The 22,541-nt window shown below is 37.8% G+C and overlaps 4 protein-coding genes across 7 annotated transcripts; 1 reads left to right on the forward strand and 3 right to left on the reverse strand.

Moving 5' to 3' along the window:
• Window positions 1–145: 145 nt before the first annotated feature.
• LOC18013533 (ER lumen protein-retaining receptor B) lies at window positions 146–2,429 on the reverse strand. The gene is made up of 6 exons (XM_006418613.2): window positions 2,151–2,429; window positions 1,455–1,720; window positions 1,243–1,358; window positions 898–971; window positions 486–549; window positions 146–392 (listed from the first exon to the last, which is right to left on the reverse strand). The coding sequence occupies exons 1-6, from the start codon at window positions 2,239–2,241 to the stop codon at window positions 356–358; spliced, it is 648 nt and encodes a 215-aa protein (XP_006418676.1). The 5' UTR covers window positions 2,242–2,429; the 3' UTR covers window positions 146–355.
• Window positions 2,430–3,469: 1,040 nt separating this feature from the next.
• LOC18013534 lies at window positions 3,470–5,101 on the reverse strand. 2 transcript variants are annotated; one of them, XM_024153790.1, is made up of 3 exons: window positions 4,999–5,101; window positions 4,758–4,846; window positions 3,470–4,412 (listed from the first exon to the last, which is right to left on the reverse strand). In XM_024153790.1, the coding sequence occupies exon 3, from the start codon at window positions 4,382–4,384 to the stop codon at window positions 3,551–3,553; it is 834 nt and encodes a 277-aa protein (XP_024009558.1). In that variant the 5' UTR covers window positions 4,385–4,412; window positions 4,758–4,846; window positions 4,999–5,101; the 3' UTR covers window positions 3,470–3,550. The 2 variants fall into 2 exon arrangements, with proteins under 2 accessions (XP_024009558.1, XP_024009557.1); XM_024153789.1 differs by having other exon boundaries at window positions 4,758–5,049.
• Window positions 5,102–8,570: 3,469 nt separating this feature from the next.
• On the forward strand, window positions 8,571–19,206 carry LOC18013535 (chromatin modification-related protein EAF1 B). 3 transcript variants are annotated; one of them, XM_006418615.2, is made up of 22 exons: window positions 8,571–8,864; window positions 9,515–9,694; window positions 9,804–9,858; window positions 9,944–10,041; window positions 10,119–11,478; window positions 11,579–11,698; window positions 11,914–12,102; window positions 12,382–12,570; window positions 12,662–12,742; window positions 12,838–12,895; window positions 12,968–13,482; window positions 13,589–13,642; window positions 13,974–14,019; window positions 14,356–14,552; window positions 14,638–14,691; window positions 14,771–14,851; window positions 15,049–15,186; window positions 15,274–15,390; window positions 15,971–16,071; window positions 16,156–16,350; window positions 16,470–16,824; window positions 17,081–18,655. In XM_006418615.2, the coding sequence occupies exons 2-22, from the start codon at window positions 9,555–9,557 to the stop codon at window positions 18,653–18,655; spliced, it is 5,718 nt and encodes a 1,905-aa protein (XP_006418678.1). In that variant the 5' UTR covers window positions 8,571–8,864; window positions 9,515–9,554. The 3 variants fall into 3 exon arrangements, with proteins under 3 accessions (XP_006418678.1, XP_024009658.1, XP_024009657.1); XM_024153890.1 differs by having other exon boundaries at window positions 12,841–12,895; XM_024153889.1 differs by lacking the exon at window positions 8,571–8,864 and having other exon boundaries at window positions 9,555–9,694; window positions 17,081–19,206.
• A 225-nt stretch (window positions 19,207–19,431) lies between these two features.
• On the reverse strand, window positions 19,432–20,610 carry LOC18013560 (trihelix transcription factor ASIL1). The gene has a single exon (XM_006418616.2). The coding sequence runs from the start codon at window positions 20,593–20,595 to the stop codon at window positions 19,660–19,662; it is 936 nt and encodes a 311-aa protein (XP_006418679.1). The 5' UTR covers window positions 20,596–20,610; the 3' UTR covers window positions 19,432–19,659.
• Between the last annotated feature and the right edge of the window lie 1,931 nt (window positions 20,611–22,541).

Consider the following 22,541-nt stretch of genomic DNA (forward strand, 5'->3'; position numbering starts at 1 on the left):
GATTTCTTGAAAATACAAATTTAAGACTGGATTTTTTTAGATGTTATCATCAAATAGAGATGTAATTTCCTCCAAATTATTAAAAGTTTTTTTATCACATTTCCCCAAATTAAAAATGTTTCACATCTTCTCGTTGTAATGGAAATTTTTACTGTCCTGTAATAACACTAGCTCGAGCAAAAAGTTGAGACACGAATAAAGTTCCCAAACAAAAAAAGAGTGTAATATAATAAGTTAGATCGCTGGAGTTTTTACATATCTATGCTCGTCTCCTCTATTAAACCACCAACGGAGTAAACTGGTAAACATCCAAATTGAATCCGTAGGGTTTCCAAGCATCGAAAATTTTGGAAATCTAAGCTGGCAATTGAAGCTTTTTGTTGTTCTTCCAGCTGCAAACATAAAACAAACAAATAAAAAAAGAATCAGAGTTGGGAAAAAAATAAAGTTAGGAACAAAGAAGAGAAGATGAGGTAATTGTTTACCTTAGGAAATAGTAGTAGAAGAAGTCGGCATAGAGCAATGTTTGAACAAGCCCCGCGATCCATGCTGCATCATATCACACAGTTCCAATTGAAAATATCAGATTCACAAAGCATAATCACAACAATAGGTAGTGCCAAATGTGAATAATTTAGTTGACGGGAGTGTTTCGGTATGAGAACCACCATGCTTTCTACAATATTCGTGTAGCAAATAAGGTACGCATATGTATCTATTGAAGTCTAAATACTAACTTTAGCTGACCTTACGAGCTAAGGTACATGGAGCAATGAGAAGGGTCATATAACTTGACAAAAACTAATCGAGTTAGCATGATATACAAACAGATGTTTATGGGTTCAATTGTGATGCATGTAAAACAGTGAGGAAGGTTAAGGGAGAGAGAGTTCATACTTATCCAATGAACAAAGTGCGGCTCAGTGAAGTAACGGTAGATCCAGTTGAGGATGTATAATCCCCGGTACCCCCTGCAAGAAGATGATAATATTGGTATTTCAAACAAAGTATGAAACTTAGAGGGTAGCTGTAGATGAATTTGACGCCATAAAGTTTGGCAGGGGAACAATAAACAATGAAAAGCAATGGTCTATAGCACAAATAGTCCTTAGAATCCAGTTCGTGACATAAATAGGAAATAGATCATCAAACTGAATTATGGAACCGTCTAGAAAAGGTTCAGTGGGAGGAAGAAGCAAGGATTCATTTCAAGTAAAGAGAATTTATGAAACGAAGTTGTACCCAAGGAGAAATATGTATTGCCCGGTCAAGTTGTCAATATTTCTAGTCCTTTGCAGCAAGACAAGCTGAGGTAATATGGCAACAGCCTCCAAGTACAATGAAAACGTCCACAGTACCTAAGACATTGTAAAGCAGATACCAATTACACACACACACAAAAAAAAAAGTATCAGCCTGTCAAACAAAAGAGCTCTTTCTTTGACAAGACTAACCTCAAGAAAGGTAAACTTTTCGTGTATCACAAGAGCTAAGAGTAGGCATGGAAGCACAAGGAACCAATGACGAAACGTATCTTGCTCCCTGTCGTAAGTCCTGTGGACTGCTTTATGATACCTCATATACCAAACAATAGAAAAGGAACTTCCTAAGAACACCAACTTCATAGAAGTGTTGTAGAGAGACACGAAGCTCGTGAAAATATCCAAATAGCGCGTAGCAAAGACAATGGCATAGAGTTCTTGAGTCTTCAACGAGACACCTGCAAATTAACCACAAAACACGCATTTGAATTACTCTCATAACTCAAAAACACAAAGAGCTTTTACATAGCTGATCTCTTAAATGTGCTATTGCTTAGCGACATAGAGAAATGATTGTAACCAAACCAATCGATATTCAAAATCGTTCAAATTTCTCTTTCACCAGTTGAATTTTTCCATGGATAAACGAAGCTCGAGAACAGTCTCTCCTAAATCGTAATAGGATTAAACTCGGCAACCAGATTACTACCAAAAATAGAATTAGATCCGTCATTTCTACATTTGAATTCCCGAGCGAGAATCAGATGATCTAACGTCAATTTTTGAGAAGCGAATCGAACAAACATCGAGAAAATTAACCTAAACTATGATCGCAATCTGATGTTATCAGCCAAATTCCGGAGAGAAAACAGAGGGAAATGTACATACCGGCACAGGATTTGATGGTGTGGATCTTGAGAAGCAAGACGAGAACACTGGCCAGGTGAGTCATATCACCTGCTAATCTGAAAATGTTCATCTTCGAGCGTGCGTGGGGTGGCTAAATCTTATCCTCTCCTTCTTCGACGTCTTCTGCAAATGGAAAACAAAAATCTCTAGGGTTTTTTGAAGCTCCCTGCTTCTTCTCTTTCTCTACACCACACTACGGGTTCGTGCTAGATCTCGTCTGTGACGTTTCCACGAATTTCTTCTGTGTCTTTTTGTTTTTTTTCCCTCAGAAAAAAAATGGTAAGAAAATGAAAAAAAAAAAAAACAAAAAAGCCTAGGACTTCTCGTTATGGGCCTAGTTTTGGGGTAAGAAGATCTTATTATCCAACCGGAGGCTGAACCGGATATTTTTCGGTTTGATACAAAACCCGTGTGTATTAATTTTCTAATTAGTTGATTCCGAATCAAATCCAGGGAAAAAATTAACTAACATGAATAAGAAAGCTTAAATATGCCAAACCCATAGACAAAGGTTTTACCTATAGATAATGACATTAAACGTTAAACGTTAAATCATTTATTAAAATTTTGAGTGTACATAATTGTGGGTCAAATTGTGGGTCAAAATTTTAAAATAACGACACGATCAGAGGACAGGTAAGAGTTGGTTAACCAGTGAATCTCTCAGTTAGGTGATTGTCGTTAACCATAAGTGTAGTCGGAGGATTGTTCACGTCTAGCCCGACCACTTATTTGTTCTCGTCCATACACATCAGAGATATTCAGATACAGCTTATTAGTTTATAAAAAAACACATGTTATAAGTACAATCATCAAAGCCGTTTTTCTCTCTCTCTATTCCAACTCATTCGGTTAATTTGATAACCATATTTTACTTGTAAGAGAGTTTGGTGTTAAAAAAAAAAAAAGAGTTTAGGAATATGTTACTACCTAATTATCACTTTTGCAAATTATGCAAATGTTCAATCACTAACTCCATTGAACTCATGTACTTTATTGTCTACGATGTTGATGATTAATGAAAATATATTATTTTAGTGTAAACCGTGGAAGTTCTGAATCTTTAGGTTATAATCTTTACTGGTTGATAATAATATCACATTTAAAGTGTAAATAGAATTTAAATAGTGATCTTGAATTCTCATTCTCAAAACCACTAGTAGATCTAATGATTAATGGTAATATAGTTTGATCTAATGATTATCAAATTTCTCCAAATCACAAACAGAAAAAGGGTTCCACTTCCATGGAGAGCCGAGAGAAAAAAGATTTTTATTTTATTTTTCAGTTTTCAACGATAACACATTACAACAACAAAGAAAACAACCTAAAATACATATGATCATCCATTAAAATAAATAAATGAAAAAAAAAGAAGCCTAAAAAAGATCAAGAATTTCTAAAATGGAAGTGTTGCAAAGAGGACAGTTTCCTCTTTGAACCCAAAGCTCTCTCGAACACAACCTGCAAAACGTATGACCACACGGTATAAACGCCGCTCCTTTGCTTCTCACCATACACACACAACAACTTATCTCCGCCGTCGTCTCCGCCGCTTCTCCTCCTCCTCCGCCGCACCTAACTCTTCCCTCCTCTTCCTCCTCCTCCTCTCCCTCTCCTCCTACCAAACGCATTTGCCCTTCGTTCTCCTCCAACAACTCCATCAAAGACATCCTCGCCGGCTGAATCTCCATCGTCGTCGCCGTCCTAATCTCTTCTTCCCTCGCCGACAACGCTCTCTCCTCCGCCAACACTGCTCCTAACCGGATCCTCCCCTCCGTCGTTGCTCCGTTAAACTCAGATTGTCCTCCTTCGGAGTTGGAGAGGTTGAAACCGAGTCGGTGGTGGCGGCTATCGTTATCCCGGTTAAGGATAGGCGTATTATTCGAACTCGGAATAGGATTCGCCGAGATCCAAGCAGCGGCGTTTCGTTTGAGTCGCCGGAGACTTTTCCAAGCGGTTTTATCTCGGTGGCTATGGTCGTGTCGGTGCTCTCTCTGCATTACATCGAGAAGTGACCGATTCGATTGGTTTCTCGACGACGGCGGCGGCGGCGGCGCAATTTGCGGTGGTTGCGGCGAGGTTACGTTTTTATCAGCCATTAGAATCGCTTCCAGAGTTAATCCTGTTAGTGAGCTCCGGCTAGTCTCCACCGTTGATATTCGATCTAGTAACGTCACTCTAAGCCTATCGCCACCGTCCATTTGAATCATCTTTTTACAAGATTCAGAGCATAGTGAACTGAAAAAAAAAAGAAATTTTGTTGTTAAATACAGAATCGAAGATTTTCTCGGGAATATCAAAGAGGGGATTAAAACTTAAGTATCTCAGCTTCTCTAAATCAGATTTCTAGGAAATTGAAATCGAAGCTAAAGCATCAGTTTCATCATCCCCTCGATAAACCCAAATTTTCCTGAGAAAATGTTTGATTTTTCCGCCGAAAAACTCATTCAAAATAATTAAAAAAAGTGAAATCATTCAAACTTTTTCCCGATAAATTTTTTATTTTTCACGGAAAATTTCAAAAACTGAAATCCCGCTACCACAGAAAAAGGAAAAAAAAAATCATTATAAAATTTTCGGAACCTGTTTTTGCCGAGAAAATATCCAGAGTTTCAACAAATCAAGCACCTTTGCTTCCCGATTGCAGCAGAATCCGAAATCCAAGAGTAGATCTGTAATAAATAGAAAATACTTTAAAAATGATAAGATTCTGGCAAATAAACAGAGAGAGAAATTCCGATTCTTCTATTGTTCTCAATGTCAGACAACAATCATATTTTTTTTCACAGAAGAATGTATAAATCTACAAAAAGCTTTTATTTACATATATGAATATGATTGATATCTTTGAACTTTTAAAACTCTTTTCTCTCGCTTTCTCTTTATGTGAAAAGAAATATAATAAAAGTGTGTACGAGCATGAAGAGAACCACGATTTGTGGTAAGCGTTATTTATATCAAAATTACGTATTTGCCCATGCATTTATGCGTCTTTATTGGATTAATTCATTTGACTTTTGTTGTTACTTTCTTGTGGGCCATAAGGGTAAATTCTTACAGCCTTGGCTTTGGACAGAACCGAAACTAATGACGAAGTCGTCGTTTGGGTTTGTCTTCGAATTTCTTTAAGGAAACAGGATAATTTGATATGCACATGACAAGTGCACTTATTCTTGTCGTTTTTTTCCCTAACACTAACATTGAAATCAAGTAATCAACTTCTAGTTTTTGGATTTAACATGACAATATGTTTAGCTGATTTTTATCAGCAGAAAATTACATGTTTTGGTTTGGAAATTAATTGGTTAATTTTACATTTTGTAGGGTTTGATTGTGCATTTTAAAATGGGTAGCTAAACAATAAAGATGGATAAAATAATGTAATTGAGGCCCAAAAAAAAAGAGTCGGCCCTTCTTTAAGCTTTTTATGGGTCGACCCATGTGGTGAGCCTTAAATGACGTGGCAGTTTTGTATTGGTGGGGGAAATTTTTTATAGAGAAACGCGTGGGGGTAAAAAAATCGAGTCAGAAGTTCTCATTTCTGGAAAAAAAAATCAAGAGGTCTCTTCCTAGGCGATTTTGGAGGCGACCGGAGGCGATTCACCGACGGAGCAAATCGATGACGATTTCGGCGGTTTTCCGGCGGCTTGGGCCATCGAATCGTGAAGGTACGTTTTTTTTTAGGGTTCGCTTAAAGAAAGACCTAGTTGAAAATATATGGAACAAATTTGGCAATTCTCAAGAGTAGAACTACAAGTTTTATATTTCAAATATCTGTATTTTGAATTTTAATAATTTCATGTACTGTTCTATAATCTTGTTTAATATGTAATGAATGTTTAAATTAAAGATTAAGTTAATAATTTTTATAAAAAAAATATTAATTTTTTATTGCTAAGCAACTTTCTTACAATCCCTCTAATGCAACATTTGATGATAAAAGTTGCTTAATTATCCTTAAACCCAAAAAAAGTATTATATTAATGCTAAGCAACTTTCTAATAGTCCCTCTAATACACATGCTCTTAGTCCAGCGGTTTTATGAAGGATCATGTTAAATAAAAAATATAAAAAGAACACCACCGTGAATTGGATTGGTTCGTTTTTACATTGCAAGTGCAGTCAAAAATCTCTAACATTTAATAGAAAAAGTAGCCACCAAACAATAACTAACACCCAACAACTTGGGTTAGGTTTAATCTTTCTTTAGAACTAATCCACTAAAATACATGTAATTAGAGTTTTAACCCTGCTTCACCAAAAAAGCAACAAAACAAAAGTAGTTATTGTGAGAAATAAAAACGAGAGTACGTCATTTGTTGAGAAGGGCCCAAAAAAAAGTAAGGACCATCATGTTGGATCAAGATTCAAAATCGGAACATAATTTTGTACCATTTTAGTTTTGATTGCCATGATTTTAGTTTTGATTGGCACGATTATGAATTTATAAGAATAGTGCTTCTTTATAACATTTTTCATCCAGGTAACCATATTTTCAGTTTTATCTAACTTTCCTCTCCAAAAAGACATTAAAAAAAAAACCCATTATTTATATGCTCGTGTTCCATAAATGAGACTACTAAAAGGCTATATAAGTGTATGATTGCTTTGCTAAAAGATGTTGCTTTGTCAAGAATCTGGCTTTGAGGGAGGTATGATTGGTAAAAGATATTTCTAAAGTTCTTGGTCGTTGATTTTTGAAACGGCAAGAATATGCCTCTTAAGGTGACTATTGTCGATTTTGTGTGTTTCTCTATATTTCATGGTCTCTTCTTTAAGTCACTAACAAACCATAGTTTTGCTAGGATTCGGATTGAGTTGTCAGCAATCAAAATTTGTAATAATTCTTGATAGCATCGAATCTCTTATCTCTTGAATGATGGCTTTCTGATAGTAGCAAATCTCATATCTCATTAAGACTACGAATTCCCATTAACACTAAAAAGCCTTTAAACCTTTCGTCAGATGAGAAATCACTATTTCAAAAATCTCAATTTAAATTTTATAATCAAGTGGTTGTACTGGGGTGGTTCCCACTTATGGGAAGAGTTACCCTGTTGGTCTAGGGTAGAGATTGACTTTCTCCAAGTGCGGAATTATATCACATTAACACTTGGCTATGTGGGGTTTAACTGGGTGGCCTCACGCCCCACCATAGGATTAGTCGGGTGTCTTCGGGCCTCAGATACCTTAGGTGCTAATCAAAAAAAAAAAAAATCTCAATTTCATTCCCAAGATAATGCAATTTTTACATGCAAACTTTTCTGAGGCTTTATCATGCTACATATGGAGCCAGATTATATGTTGAAGGCTAGAAACCTATTATATTAGGTATTAGTATCAGCTAATGAGAGATCGAATGGTTTCTTACTAAAATATGGATCTTGTGTTTGGGTTTATTTTTTTACTCAGACTTAGACTAATCACTGAACATCATATGTGACTTTAGGTTAGATGAATCACTTAACGCTACTTATATAGCTTAGTGTAAACAGTATAAAAGTGTTTTGGTTTATCGTTTTTGGGAACGAGCCTGGAAGTGTATTGGTTTGATATACAAAAGCTATAACAACTCGAAGGATAAGGCCATCTCCTAGACTCCTGCATGTTTTCCCCTAAAACCTTACTACGTGGCCACGTTTATATTGTACAATCCAGTGTGTGTCTTCATGTTTTGCATTTATGAAAGATTGATTACACTACCATCAGTATTTAATAACTTTTTGTTGGAAAGTTGAATTTAATACTCAAAAAAAAATTTGTTACATACAGGAAAAAAAAACAAATGAAAGAAGTGAAAACAGAGCACATTGTTAATGGTTACAAAAACAGAGTAAGATATATTGGACTTGCTTCTAAAGATAAGTGTGAGCCATCCACAATTGGAGCAACAACTACAGATGAGAATGAGCCGGATAAGGCGATAATGTAGAGAATTGATGCGGTTTTGAAAAATTTTCTCATTGTAGCGGGTAAGCTAGAGAAATATTTATTCCTCAAAAACAAAAACTAGAGAAACATTTTCAGAATCAACAATTTTTCTATTGCTTGTGAATATACCACAAATTAAAGTTAAGGTATAGATGTTATTAGGAATATATAATTTTTTTTTTTGAACAGCAGGAATATATAATTTAAAAAAAAACAACAAATAAAACCTCCTATCTTTCTTAAATAAGAGAAAAACTAAAATATAAAGTCAACTATTGAGTGATATAATTTTTTTAAAAAAAAGTCAATTATTGAATGACATATAAGCATGAAACTGTTATTACAACAAAAGGCCCAAAAGAGTATCAAATTAACAAAAGAGGCCCAGGCCCAGGCCCAGAACCAGGAGTTGAGGAGAGAAAGAGAGTCGCATACTGCATCGAGGAGAGAGAGAGAGACCGAAAAAAAAACATCACCAAGAACAAATTTTTTTTTTCCTCCCGAGAGGGAAACCAAAATTGAAAAGAACAAATTGCTGAATTAGGAATTTCGCAAGAAGAAGAAAAATTTATGGATTCCATTTCGTCACAGCCCTCCTGAGAGATTGGTTTCGTCTTTGATTTGAAGCTTAAAAAAGGGGTTTTGTTTTTTGTTCATTTCTTCGGAAACCCTAGGAGAGAGAAACTAATTTTAGATTGTTTGATTCCCCGAGCTCTGTGCCCTAGCTTTGCGTTTGCCTTGTTTCTACGTCCAATTCAGGTACCCTAAGCTTTGTTCTCTCCTCTCTCACTCTTTCTCTGAAACCCTAGAGTCCAGCTTTGCTGGAGTTTCTCTGATTTTTTTTAACGTTTCGGTTTTTTTTTTTTCAACGTTGTGTCTTTGGAGGGTTGATAGTGCAAGTGCTTCTCATTGTGATACCCTGATCAGGAATGTGAATTGAATGATGAAAATTCGTCTCTGTAACTCATGGTTCCTGCTCGTTTAGCTTCTAAATGTGCAATATTTGATGGAAAGTATTCGCGGGCATGCCATTAAGTAGCTTAGCTGATCATTTTTTCAACTTTTGTTCTTCGTCATCGTTGTTAGTGTCATTTTTAGGCAACATTTCACTCTTTAGGCAACATTTCATTGCTTTGGCTTCTAAGAGTTTTATCCACCACTTAGCCTGGGTTTAAATTTAAAAGGGTGTATATTATGGTCTTTGTTATGCTGAAATGCATAGTTCTAGCTCTTGATGTGTTATGCTGCTTTGAGTATATTCTCTACTATTTGCAAATTTTTGCATCATGAGAACATACATGCGCATACGTTTACTATTATTCTTTATTTAGCGGTTGCTGATTCTAACTTCTGTGGTATGGTCAATTGGAATGCTGTATATACTGAAAGTTTCTTGTTATATTTTCCAGTTAAGTTAGAATTCGAATTAATGGGACATCCAAGGTGGTGATGCATGGAGGCGTTTCAGGATATCTTCTAGTAAATGCTGAGGTTGATTCCATGGGAGGAGTTATCGATAGTGGAGGTGGTATTGGTATCAAAACATCTCCGCGCCGAACAGCAATTGAGAAGGCTCAAGCGGAGCTAAGGTATTTTAGATTGAGACTTCTTCATTTTCTGCGATGTCGTTAAAACACTCTACATTTTCTACTGCCTTCAATCACGTCCAATGTGTAACGAAGATCCTTGTTTCAACAGGCAAGAGTATGATGTCCGTGAGGAAAGGAGGAGAGAATTAGAGTTTCTGGAGAAAGTATGAATACCGATTTGCTATTTCCCTGTTATCGTTCTTTTGAAAAACTTATTATGACAAGCCTTTACTCCTATATCTGCTTCAGGGCGGTAATCCCTTGGATTTTAAGTTTGGTATTGCAACTTCACATAGCGTCCAGTCTACATCACTCACAGATCAGCAAGCAGAACATTTTGTAAACAGGTACATTCGTGTTATGTTGCAGTTTCCTTTTAAATTTCATCGATTAACTCATCATTATTTACCTATAACCCCCACAGTGAAGTCAAGGATAGTTTTGCTCTGGCTGCCTCACCACATGGAGACTCTGTGGAGAGTAGCGGTAGACCCGGAGTTCCTACAATTTCTGAACCTAATACAGCGGATAATCTTTTACTGTTTGATTCTGAAAATAAGTCAGCTGAAGGAGAGAGAAATTTGAGATATCCTAATAGGCAAAACAGAACTTCTGAGTCAGAACGGTCTTCCAAAGCAAACACCAATCAGAATACCAAAGAAACTGAAGATTCTGCCATTTTTCGCCCCTATGCTCGTAGGAACAGATCAAAGATAAACCGGGATCCAGCACGGTCAAGTTCCACGGATGTAGTTCAGAATCGTGGTGGCGTGGCAACGTCGATCTCTATTCGCAGAGGATTAGTAGATGGAAAGGGTTGCATTCCCGAAGCAGCCAATCAAAGGGATAGGCATACAACCTCTGTATCTTGTCCAATATTTGAAAATTCAAATGGTAATATTGTTCCGAAAAATGTAGCTCCCACCAATCCGCTGAATTCTAAGGTGGATGGTGGACCTGTTGTACGAGACAATATTGCTGGATCCAAGACTAGTCTATTGAAAGATGAAGCAGACATTACACATAGAAAAAGCTCTGCATATTTGCCATTTGAAGAGACTAGTCTTGCTGGGAAGAAGGCACAACTAGTTTTGACTAGTACAGAGATTGGCTCTCCCAAAGCCGCAACAATAGCTGGCCAGGACAATAATTCTATCCAATTGAATGGCCTAAGAGATTCTACGGGAGAGAAAGAAAACTTAGCAGATAGAGGAGCTGCAGGGACAAAAGGGTTAGAGTCAGATTCGTCTCATGCTAACAACTTAGAAGTAGATGTAGGTACTGAAGGAGATCTTTATAGAGTGGGAAAACTTGATTCAGATGAAATCCCTATGCAGAAGGCTTCAAGCGTAGAGGGGTTGCTGAACCAAACAGCTGGTGAACGGACGAAAACTAAGATTGAGGATGAGACAGGTCAATCTACCACCATTATTAGTGAGTGCAGTCCTGGGCGTGAAATGCAGATGAATTCGGTTAAAGTTGAAGATCAAAGCTACAGAAGTAGAGCTGAGCTTCAAAATGAAGAGAAAAAACTTCAAGATGGGTTGGTTGTACCTGAAAATGACAGGAAAGTTAGTAGTGTTTTAGCTGACAATCCTAGTAGCTCTTTGAACCCTGGAATTCCTCAGGTATCAGTAGACGAAAGTTCCTGCATGGTTGGTGATAATGTATTGTCAGGAACTGACGTTGAAGCATCAAAACATCAGCCTAGCTCAGATGCTTGCATAAAAGTGTTAGATACTTTGAGGGAAGACTCTATCCTTGAGGAGGCACGGATAATACAGGTTTTCTTTTTCAACTGGGCTTGTTGATCTTAATCTGTCAAGCTTTTAAGAAAGTTATATACCTATTCATCTTTTTATGTATGACATAATACACTAACAGGCAAAGAGAAAAAGAATTGCCGAGTTATCTTGTGGTACCGCACCAGTGGAGGTTCGTGAGAAATCTCAATGGGATTTTGTCCTCGAAGAAATGACATGGCTGGCCAACGACTTTGCGCAGGTGTGGTCTAGTTGAATCAGCTTTCTGACTTAAATTATATATATATGTGCATGGAAATTGCTGCAATTTGTGGACTGTTATTCTGCTTATTCCAATAGCACCTGGATATTCCTATGCATAAACGAGCCTGTCCATTTTTATGTTGCTGGAACATTTTTCATTCAGTGATCAGATTGCATGTTGTTTTTTCTCACCTTTTTCTTTTCATCTTCTAGGAGCGCATTTGGAAGATGACTGCGGCCGCACAAATTTGCCATCGAGTTGCTTTGACTTGTCAGTTGAAATTTGAGGAACGAATTCAGCACAGAAAGCTGAAAAATATAGCTTCAATCCTATCTAATGCTATCTTGCAATTCTGGAGTTCTGTGAATGTTCCTGAGGAGACAAGCGTGGGAATTGATAAGGTATTTGACTGACAGACCTCTCTCATGGTTTTTGGTGATAATGGTGATCATATGATTAAAGTATGGTCCCTGGAACCATGTTGTCAAATTTGTGACTGGACTGTAAGCAAGACAATTCTGCGGATATTTCCTTCCTATGATTGATTAACCAGATCTTTCTTATTCGCTTGAATTGTCTTCCATTTCTACCTCCAGGAGTCTCTGGTTCTTTTGGTCTTTATATTACGATTTTTGTAAACTTAATGATGTCTTGCTAAGTAATACCGTGGCCGTATGCAGGAGACTTGCCAAGAATCTAATCGCGAGAATGGCAGAAAATATTTAGCTGTGGGTGTCAGGGAGTATGCAAGTAGATTTTTGAAGTATAACAACTCTTCTATCCCCTATCATTCAGCTGCACCATCAATGCCCAACTATATATGCGACCCAGAAATATTGGATGTATCTCTGGTTGATCAGTTTACAGAAGTATGAATTTCTTAAAAGTTTTCGGCAGCCTCAGATACTGTTGCTGTGGATAGATCTACAATATTGCTGATCGAGCTTTGTTACTGTGCAGGAAAGCCTATTTTATTCAGTTCCATCTGGTGCTATGATGGTGTACCAAAAGTCCATTGAGACCCACATCGCACGCTGTGAGGTATGTGAGATTTCCTATTGTAAACTTGATTACATATACTTCCGGAGAATTTATATCTGTTATCCGAAGATTTTTAATTATTTCTCTGTTCCCAGAAGTCTGGAAATAGCATGCAGGAGGAGGTTGATACATCAGGCTATGATGCTGCTGGAGGTATGCACAATTCTTGGTTTTGTGAGTTCTCTGTGTTGGTTAAGTATTGCTGATCTTTTATCGCCATTGTAGATATAGGATACGATGTCACTGCCTTCGATGAAGATGAAGGAGAAACAAGTGCCTATTATCTTCCTGGAGCTTTTGAATGTACCAAGTCATTTAATCTAAGCCACAAAAAAAGGAAGAATTTGATGAAGTCTCATTCTGCCCGGTCATATGATATTGGAGCCGATGTACCATACGTCAACTACACAGGGGGGTCTAACTCATCGAATTTGATGAAAAGGCCTACTAGTAATATCAATGTCGGCTCAGTACCGACGAGGCGTGTCCGCACTGCTTCCAGGCAGAGGATTGTGAGTCCTTTTGGCTGTACTACTTCTGGGAATTTACCAGCGCCCTCAAAGACAGATGGGTCTAGTGGAGATACTAGTTCTTTTCAGGATGAGCAAAGTACTTTGCATGGTGGTAATTTTGTTCAAAAAGGAACAGAGGTTGAATCAAGTGGTAATTTTGAGAAGCAGTTACCTTATGAGATGACTGAAACGTCAGGAAAACCTAAGAAGAAGAAGAAGACGCATATGGTAGTTTGCAATATGAGCATATCTCTTACTTTTTATTTTGCTGAAAATTAATTGCTATTAATTTTAGTTTATATTGCACTGTAATTTGCAATTTCACTTGTTGCAGGGATCTGCGTACGAACAAACTTGGCATCTAGATTCCTCAATCCATACTGAACAGGTGATTTCAGTGCTAAAATCTTAAAAACTAATTTTGAACAAATATTAAGGGAAAGTATGCCAGGAGTTCAGGTGGTGTTCTTAACAATGTTAATACTTGACTAGCTTGCTATGAAAATTTTGTTTCATGCAGGAATGGTTTGATGCTTGGATTCTACCCTCGGATTGAAATACAATTCATTCTTTTTTTCCATTTTTTATCTTGTAGAAGTGTCTGTTGACAGTTTCATATTTCTTGAATGAGGATTTTAAGTTATAGTAGTTGGTAAATATGTCCCTGTACTGGTGATTGACGTTCCAGAAAGGATTCTGATTCGTCCTTATTTTGGCAGAAGGACCACTGGAAGAAGCGAGCAGAGAATCATTTCGATATGAATGGTATTATTTGCAAATTCGTTTTTACTCTCTGGTGCATTTTAGTTTTTCAGTGGTTGTGGGGAGCCTCTTCCTTTATAAATCAAACATAGCTTGTGATTAGGAGTTATTCTAGGGGATATCAAGCTTTAAGCATCATCTTTTGCGTACATGTGGAAGATGTTTTTGGACGTTTTTTAAACCTAGAGAGAAAGTTTGTTATATGGATTAATTCAGCTCTACTGTTTCTGGAAGCGAACATGATGTTGTTGCTTTATCGACATCTTCCCTTTTTATGCCCCCAAGCTGCTTCATAATGAGTTTATAGCTCTGTGACATATTCAAATTATATTTTATAAGGTCTGTATGGTCCTCATAATGCAAAGAAGCAAAAGACTACAAAGCAGTTGGTAGAGCATAATTTTGATAGTGCTATTCCTCTAGCTGGATCTATTCCTTCTCCGGCAGCTTCCCAGATGAGCAATATGTCCAACCCCAACAAATCGATTAAGTTTATTGGAGGTCGTGATAGGAGCAGAAAAATAAAAGGCCTGAAGGTATATGCTGTTGAAGGTTTGCTAGCTCTTCTGTTCGCTTTTTTTAAAAGATATTTGTTTTAAACTATAAATTTAATTTACGCAGATTTCTCCTGGGCAGCATGGTTCTGAAAATCCGTGGTCGCTATTTGAGGATCAGGTTTTTTATTTGTCATCTTCATTAACATCGATATGCTGTAGGTTTTTCTTGGAGTATCTAATTTTGTTCCATCACTTAGGCTCTTGTTGTCCTGGTGCATGACATGGGCCCTAACTGGGAGCTCATTAGTGATGCAATGAACAGCACTCTTAAAATTAAGGTAAGTGCCTGTTGCTTTGGAAAATCTTGGGATTCTTTCTTTAATACATTTCCAACCTAGTGGCAGAGCTGTCTGTTTGTTTAGTGAATTGTTGTGCTGAATATTGTTGTCCGGGAAATTGCTTTCTCGTATCAGTGAACAATTGGGATTTGTTGTTGGCTATTGTTTGATCAGTTTTTTGCTGCTTAAATTTCCAGTGTATATATCGTAATCCGAGTGAATGCAAGGAGCGGCATAAAATTTTGATGGATAAGACTGCTGGTGATGGGGCTGATAGTGCTGAAGACTCGGGGAATTCTCAGTCTTATCCATCCACTTTGCCTGGCATTCCAAAGGTTTCTCTTTAGCTCTAAGATGCTGAATAAAGTGTCCTCTAAGTTTAGACTAACTTAAATGCCCCGGATAATGTATGTTATATCCAGGGAAGTGCGAGACAGTTGTTTCAGCGACTGCAAGGGCCAATGGAGGAAGATACCCTGAAGTCCCATTTTGAGAAGATTTGTTTGATTGGGAAGAACTTACATTATAGAAAGACACAGGTTGGTTCATTTAGTGCTTCGTTACTGAAGCTTCTAATATAAAACTAGTGGATACCGTAGTTCTGCATTATTTTCTAGTCGTAATTCAACCCTTGCCTGGCAATAGTGATAGTTCCTCTTGTATGTCGTGTATGTCATAAATGAGATGATATTTTGGGTGTTCTAGTCTAACTTTTAGTTTTTGTGTTCCTTGTTAATCGAATGCTGGAGGGGTCTAAACTTAATAGTTCTAGAGAGTGTTCTCAGGGTCTCTGTGGTTACTTGTTCACGGAATTAAGTCTTCAGATTGCATGGAGCTGGTAACGTTTTTGCTTACAGACATCCGGGGTATAGAATTTGAGAAGATAGGCTTCCTTGTCTTGTTATAGTCAGAGTTTATGCTGAGAACGGCATATCTCAATCACTTTTATTTGGCATAACGGTTGCATGTTTCAATGCATAGCTGCAAATATTGGCGAACATTTGCTGAAGTCATTAAGAACCATGACATTGTAGTTTGAACTTTAAATCTTCTTATCCCCTAATTCTGTTTTCTTGTTGCTAATTTTGTATGTTTGCTACTGTTTCATCTATCTTCAAGAATGATGGTCGGGATCCCAAGCAGATAGTACCAGTTCACAATTCACAAGTCATGGCTCTTTCTCAAGTATTCCCGAATAATCTGAATGGAGGGGTCTTAACGTAAGTTTCAGTGTTTCTTTAAATTCATATATTTCCTGATTACTACTTCCGCAATTCTAATATTCTGCTACTCTCCGGATGAAGGCCCCTTGATGTCTGTGATGCGTCAACTTCAGGTCAAGATGTATTTTCACTTGAAAATCCAGGTCTTCCAACGTTAAATCAAGGCACGCCAGGGCTCCCTACTTCTGGAGCAAATCCATCCACTCTTGGATCATCTGGTGTGGGTCTCGGCAACAATTTACCAACCACAGCTGGTCTACACAGTCCTTCAGTCAGGTAGAGCTTGTAATGAATGAGTTTTTTTTTGGGTGAATGCACTCGTTCGTGCATCTCCACTCAATGTACTCGAGGGTTATTACTTCTTTTTGGTTGGTGATATATTTTTCCCTTTCTAGGGATGGTAGATTCAACGTTCCCAAAGGGTCTTTGCCACTTGATGAACAACACCGACTCCAACAATATAATCAGATGTCATCCGCTAGAAACATGCAGCAGCCTTCTTTATCAAGTCCTGGAACAGGATCTGGACATCGCATGGTTCCTGGTGGAAATGCGATGGGTGTTAGTGGAATGAACAGGAGCACACCCATGTCCAGGCCTGGTTTTCAAGGGATGGGCTCACCAGCAATGCCAAATACTGGTAGCATGGTGGGAATTCCAAACAGTGGAACTATTCACTCTGGAGGAGGAACTCCTCAAGGAAACTCCATGCTCAGGCCTCCACGTGAAGCAGTGCAGCATATGATGCGGGTAAGCTATTTTGGGTTTTATGTGCTGCTTTAATTAGTACACTTAGTTTTTAAGTTTCTCACATGCGGAACTTAGGGTAATCAACTTGTTATATTGCTTCACCACCCGGACTAATTATCTGGGTCCTCGTTTTTAGTTTGTAGACGTTCAGCGCTTCTGATTTTTGTCTACCGCTTGTCGATTGACATTTTGAAACTATTTGACCAACATTACAAACAATCAAGTGAAGATAGAAACTGATATGCGTGACTTTCAGATGCAGGCTGCTCAAGGGAACAGTCAGGGGATCCCAGCTTTCAGTGGGTTGAGTTCTGGATTTACCAACCAGACAACTCCTGTTCAGGCGTACCCAGGGCATCAGATGTCACAGCAGTCACATGTGCTTGGCAACTCGCATCATCCTCATCTCCAGAGCCCAAGTCATGCCACTGGTGCACAGCAGGACGCATTTGCTCTACGTCAAAGGCAAATGCAGCAGAGGTATGTGCAGCAGCAACAGCAGCTACAGCAGCAGCAGTTTCCAGCATCTGGTACCATGATGCCACATGGACAACAACCTCAGGGGACTTCTGTATCTTCTTCTCCACAAAACAGTCCTCAGACTCAACCACCCGTTTCCACTCAGCCATTACCGATGCCCCCAGTGTCGACCTCTCCTAATATGAATGCTATGGCACAACAGAACCCTCAAAAATCTTTGTTGCCGCTTCATAGTCTGGGTAGGAATCCTCAGTCTGCTGCTTCTGGAGTGAATAATCAAGCTGGAAAACAACGGCAGCGACAACTCCAGCAGCAGTCGCAGCAGTCTGGTAGACAACACCCACACCAGAGGCAGCCAATGCAAGGTCAACAGCAGAATAAACAATTTAAGGGGATGGGTAGAGGAATCCATCAAAACATCACTGTTGATCAGTCACACCTGAATGGTCTCGCCATGGCCCCAGGAAATCAGGCTACCGAAAAAGGAGAGGCAGTGGTTCCAGTTAGGCCTGATCAGCAGCAGTCTAATGCAGGGGCTGCCACGAGCACGCATCTGCAGGCTAAACCATTTGTTCCACCACAGGCTTCAAATCATTCACAGCAACTGCCAAAAGCATTTCCTGGTGCTTCATCTCCGTCCCAGCAACAACAGATACAGCTACCTTCAGACAACAGCACCCAAGGCCAGAGCTCACCTGCGCCCCCAGGTAACATCGTATCCACCACTACCTCGTCAATTACACCAGCAGTTGCACCTTCTAGCCACCAGCATTTATTGCTACACCAAAAGCAGCGCAATCAAGTGCAGTCAACAGCTCAACGAGTTGTTCATCATAATTATCTAGGGAACTCTGACTTATCGAGGAAGTTCCCAGCTGAACGTATGCCACGTATTGCGCAGCCTGTAAGCAATCCCACCCACCAAACACCTATTATGAGTATTACCAAGGGTGTGCCTCAAGCGAGTAATGATTCGAAAAATATAAAAGCAGTTGGTTCTACCGCTGCGCCTTCTTCAAATGCATTGGAACCTCCATCTTGTGCCGCCTCTGTGCAAACCGCTGCTCCTAAAGTAGTAAACAGCTCTAATACAGATTCAGCTGGGAGTGATCCAGTAACAACACCGAACCAAGGACTGGCTCAGAAACCATTGCCTGGTGGCTTGCCTATTCAGGGTCCAAAGGGGGTGATACAGAGACAACAATCTCTACCTTCAGTAGAAAAGAGACCAAAATTGCCAGAGCAGCTGACTGTACAAAATCAGAAACATCTTGCTTCTGATCAGCAGCCTCAATTAGAAGAAGCACAAGAACTATCATCTCCCAAGCCTCCTGATACAAAAGTGGAATGAGGAACCACGACAGATGAACCTAGAACCTCAGAGTAGCTTGTAGATCCTGCAAGAGCTAATGCTTGCCATTACCGTCATTGGTTGGTCCAGCCAAACTCTGAAGATTGAGTTTGCAGATTTGATGAGAGCAAAGGAAGAAGATAAATGGGGAAGAAGAAGCCAGATCAAATTCATGATGGTCTATTTTGCCTCTTGAAAACACACAGAGAGAGAAGGTATAATCAATCATCATCATATGTAAATTACCACTGCATCATAGAGAAAAGTCCCTATCTTCTTTCTTCCCATCTTTTGGGGTTTGGAAGAGTAGAAACAGTTTATAATGTTTTGTATAGAAGTCTGCTCTTCCACCACCAATTTTTTTTTCTTTCCTCATCTTGTGCCGCATATATTTAGGGCCTTAGTAGCCTTTTTTTTTGTCTGTTTGTTCCCTTCTAATTATCTCCTCTTGTGGGTTTAGGTTAGTTTAATCTGAATGTATTATTTGTTCTTTCTCCTTTCTTAATGGTTAAATTGAGAAAAACCAAAAAAAAAAGATCACATGCTTCCCATAATATTGTGTACATAAAATTTTTCATGACATTAGACTACATTTGTTCATTTTTCTAGGTTAGAGAAGAACAATGGTTTCTTTGATTTTGTTTTGACTTAGATTAGAGTAATTAACACTTTCACAAGTTGACACAATAACAAATGAAAGCTATAAGTTGACATATGAATCTGCTGTTCACAACAGTGTTAGTGAGTAATTGTGCATAGTATGAAATTATCGGAAATTTGTCAGAGATTTATGAAAATGTTTACAAAAGTTTTGAGTTTTTATAAAAAAAAAAAAGACAAACACAATCTTGGTCTTTCAGACTAGACCATATCATTATGTCGGAACAGAGACCTGATCTTCTTCTTAGTTAACCACTTGAGCTCTCTGATAATGGCAAGAGTTGAATTTTTTGGCTCTGATTATATGCTTCAAAAGTTGAAAAGAAAAAGACTAAAAATTTCTTTTAGAAAGAATCAAAGGCAGTGTTAAGAAACTGAAGAAGCTGAGTTTGAGAACTCTGAATCAATTTTAACCGTTTCATCTCCATCTCCTTACGCATCTTCACCGTCTCTTTAGCAAACTCCATCTTCCTCTTCTCCATCACCATCACTCTCTCAGCAAACTCTCTAATCTCAGCAGCCACTGCTCTCGCTCCTTTCCTCCTCTTCTCACCTCCTCCTCCTCCTTCATCATCTTCTCTCCTCTTCCTCTTCGATCTCTCTCTTTGTCCCCATTGCAACAATCCTCCACCAACTCCGGCGAGTCTATTTACCGTTCCTGGTCTTCTCAGTATGTAATTGATACTTCTCGATTTGCTCTGTTTTTCATCTTCTTCTTCTTCTTCTTCTTCGTAATCCTCTTCTTCTTCTTCTTCTTCTTCTTCTTCATCTTCTTGGTAGTGATGATTACTCGAATTCGGAGGGAGACGAGTGAGAGGACGAGCTGATATTGGAGCTGGATTGCTATCTAACTCCTCCATTTGAGAGTAGAAAGGCCAAATCGAGATTGGTCCCATGCTCTGTCTCTCAGCTCTGAATCTTTTACGCATCTTCTCGATCTTGTGCCGACACTGCGTCGCTGACCGGTCAACGCCGGAGCGACCGGAGACGGCGACGGCGATCTCTTCCCAGTGGTTTGATTTCAGGGGACCTCGACCAATGGCGTACCATTTCTCCTTGTAGGATTCGATTAAGAGGAGAGTCTCGTCGTGTGTCCAGAGAACCGGTTGGGTTTTTCTGGCGACGGCGGAGGTCGAGGCGGCTAAGGCTACGACGGTGTTGTGTGGTGGCGGAGGGGTTGGAGTCGATGTGGAGGGTGGTTGGTTTTGATGCGGCGGAGTAGCGACGGAATTAGGGTTTGAATCAGAGGGAGGAGAGGAGGTCGGCGATGGCGTCGACATGGTTTAGTGTAATGGAGAGGACAAAGAAACAAAGACTTTTTGGGTTTTTGTGAGTTTTAAAAACTCCAAAATCAAATCTTTGAGCTTTTTTTCGGCCCATTTGAGAAATTGTAGATCAGGCCACTCGCAAGCCTTGTTTTAATAAATTTAAAATGGAAAAATACCAAAATCAACCTGAACTAAATTTTATGTGCCAAAAAAAATATGAAGTAAAATATAGTGCTATTTCCTATCCAAACTATAAAAATATTCAAATCTCTTACACAAACTATTGAATTTAGGCTGAATCTAACTTTGACCGTAAATCCGTTAGTCAAACTGTTAACAGTGCTGACTCAGTAATCCCAATCAACTGTCATGTCAGCTAAAGCATCCAAAAATATTGAGTCAAGTGCCATTTCAATTTTTTTCTATATTTTTAATATTCTATTAATTTTTGTTAATTAAAAAAGATTTTATTATATCTCAATTTTTCTATTGTAACTTTTATTTTATTCACACAAACTAAAAATATATAATTTATTTATTTTAGAATTCATACTATGGATAGATAAGAAAATCAAATCGAAATTTGATGGGATAAGGAGAGAGTTACAGTAATACAAAAAATACTAAGACATTTTTTTAGCAAGAAAACCTGTTTGATGAAACTTTTTGTATGTTAATTAAACTTCCTGAAAAACTTTTGATGGATTTTTGAATAAACTTTTCATATTGAAGAGTGAAGTCCCGTATCTTGATTGAATTCTTAAACTAAGAATTTTTTTTTTAATTTCCAATAACTTAAACCAATTGGAAGCATTCATATTAGCAATATATGTTATCAGAAATATAACTATTTTTTTTAATAATATAATTGGTTATGATTTATATATCTACCTATATACATAAAATTTATATTATTTTTAAACATATTTCCACAAAAATTAATAAATTATATATTTTTAAGTCTTGTGTATAAAAGAATTTGTACAACAGAAAAATCAAGATCTAAATAGAATCATTATTAACTAACAAAGATTGATAAAATATTAAAAATTTAGAAAAATATATAAATAATATCATCTTTTAAAAAAAAACAAAAAAAAACTGGATATATATATATATTTATATTTTTAAAATAATGACAGCTGACGTGGTAGATGACTCAATATTTTTGGACGCTTTAGCTGACGTGACAGCTGACTGGGATTGTTGAGTCAGTACTGTTAACGGTTTGACTAACGGATTTACGGTCAAAATTGGATTCTGCCTAAATTCAATAGTTTGGATAGAGAATTTGAATATTTCGGTAGTTCAGATAGGAAATGATATCATATTTTAGTTCAGATTTTTTTTCGGCACATCAAATTTAATCCATTTTGATTTTGGACCTTTTCCCTTGTTGTAATATTTATTTCCACAGCAAAGAGTTCATTTGGAACATTAGAACATCTCCATCAGTTAAAAATTCTGAAAAATGTTCTTAAAACAAAAATATTATTATTTTAATAAATTAATTTTATAGAATTAAATTTTGAGTTCATTCGAGACCAGCTAAGAATCATTAACTATCAGAACCCCTGAGAGATCTAGCAATTTCTCCCTTTCTCCCACCCCAAGAGGAGATTGGTTAGGAATGGGATGGGCTGCAAACTAAAAAAAACCTTGTTTTTTTTAGCTGAGTTAGCTTTCTCTATACTACTAGTAAAGGGAAAATGAAGGTGCGCTTCTGCGCACCAGCATTTTTTTTTTTAAAAAGTTACTCACTAATAGAGTGACAAGTATTTCATGAGTATCTCATGTGTATCTCAAATGAGAAGTGCTTCTCACTTTTTCTCTCTGCTTTTCATTATTTTCTATTTTTTTTTAAATGATGAGATACCCTTCCAGATACCACCGATGGAGCTGCTCTTACTGTCTTAATAGTAAGTATCTAAAATGAAACTTTAAATTGTTTTGGAAAG

This window comes from Eutrema salsugineum, unplaced genomic scaffold, assembly GCF_000478725.1.
Source record: "Eutrema salsugineum unplaced genomic scaffold, Eutsalg1_0 scaffold_4, whole genome shotgun sequence".
Classification (NCBI taxonomy): domain Eukaryota; kingdom Viridiplantae; phylum Streptophyta; class Magnoliopsida; order Brassicales; family Brassicaceae; genus Eutrema; species Eutrema salsugineum.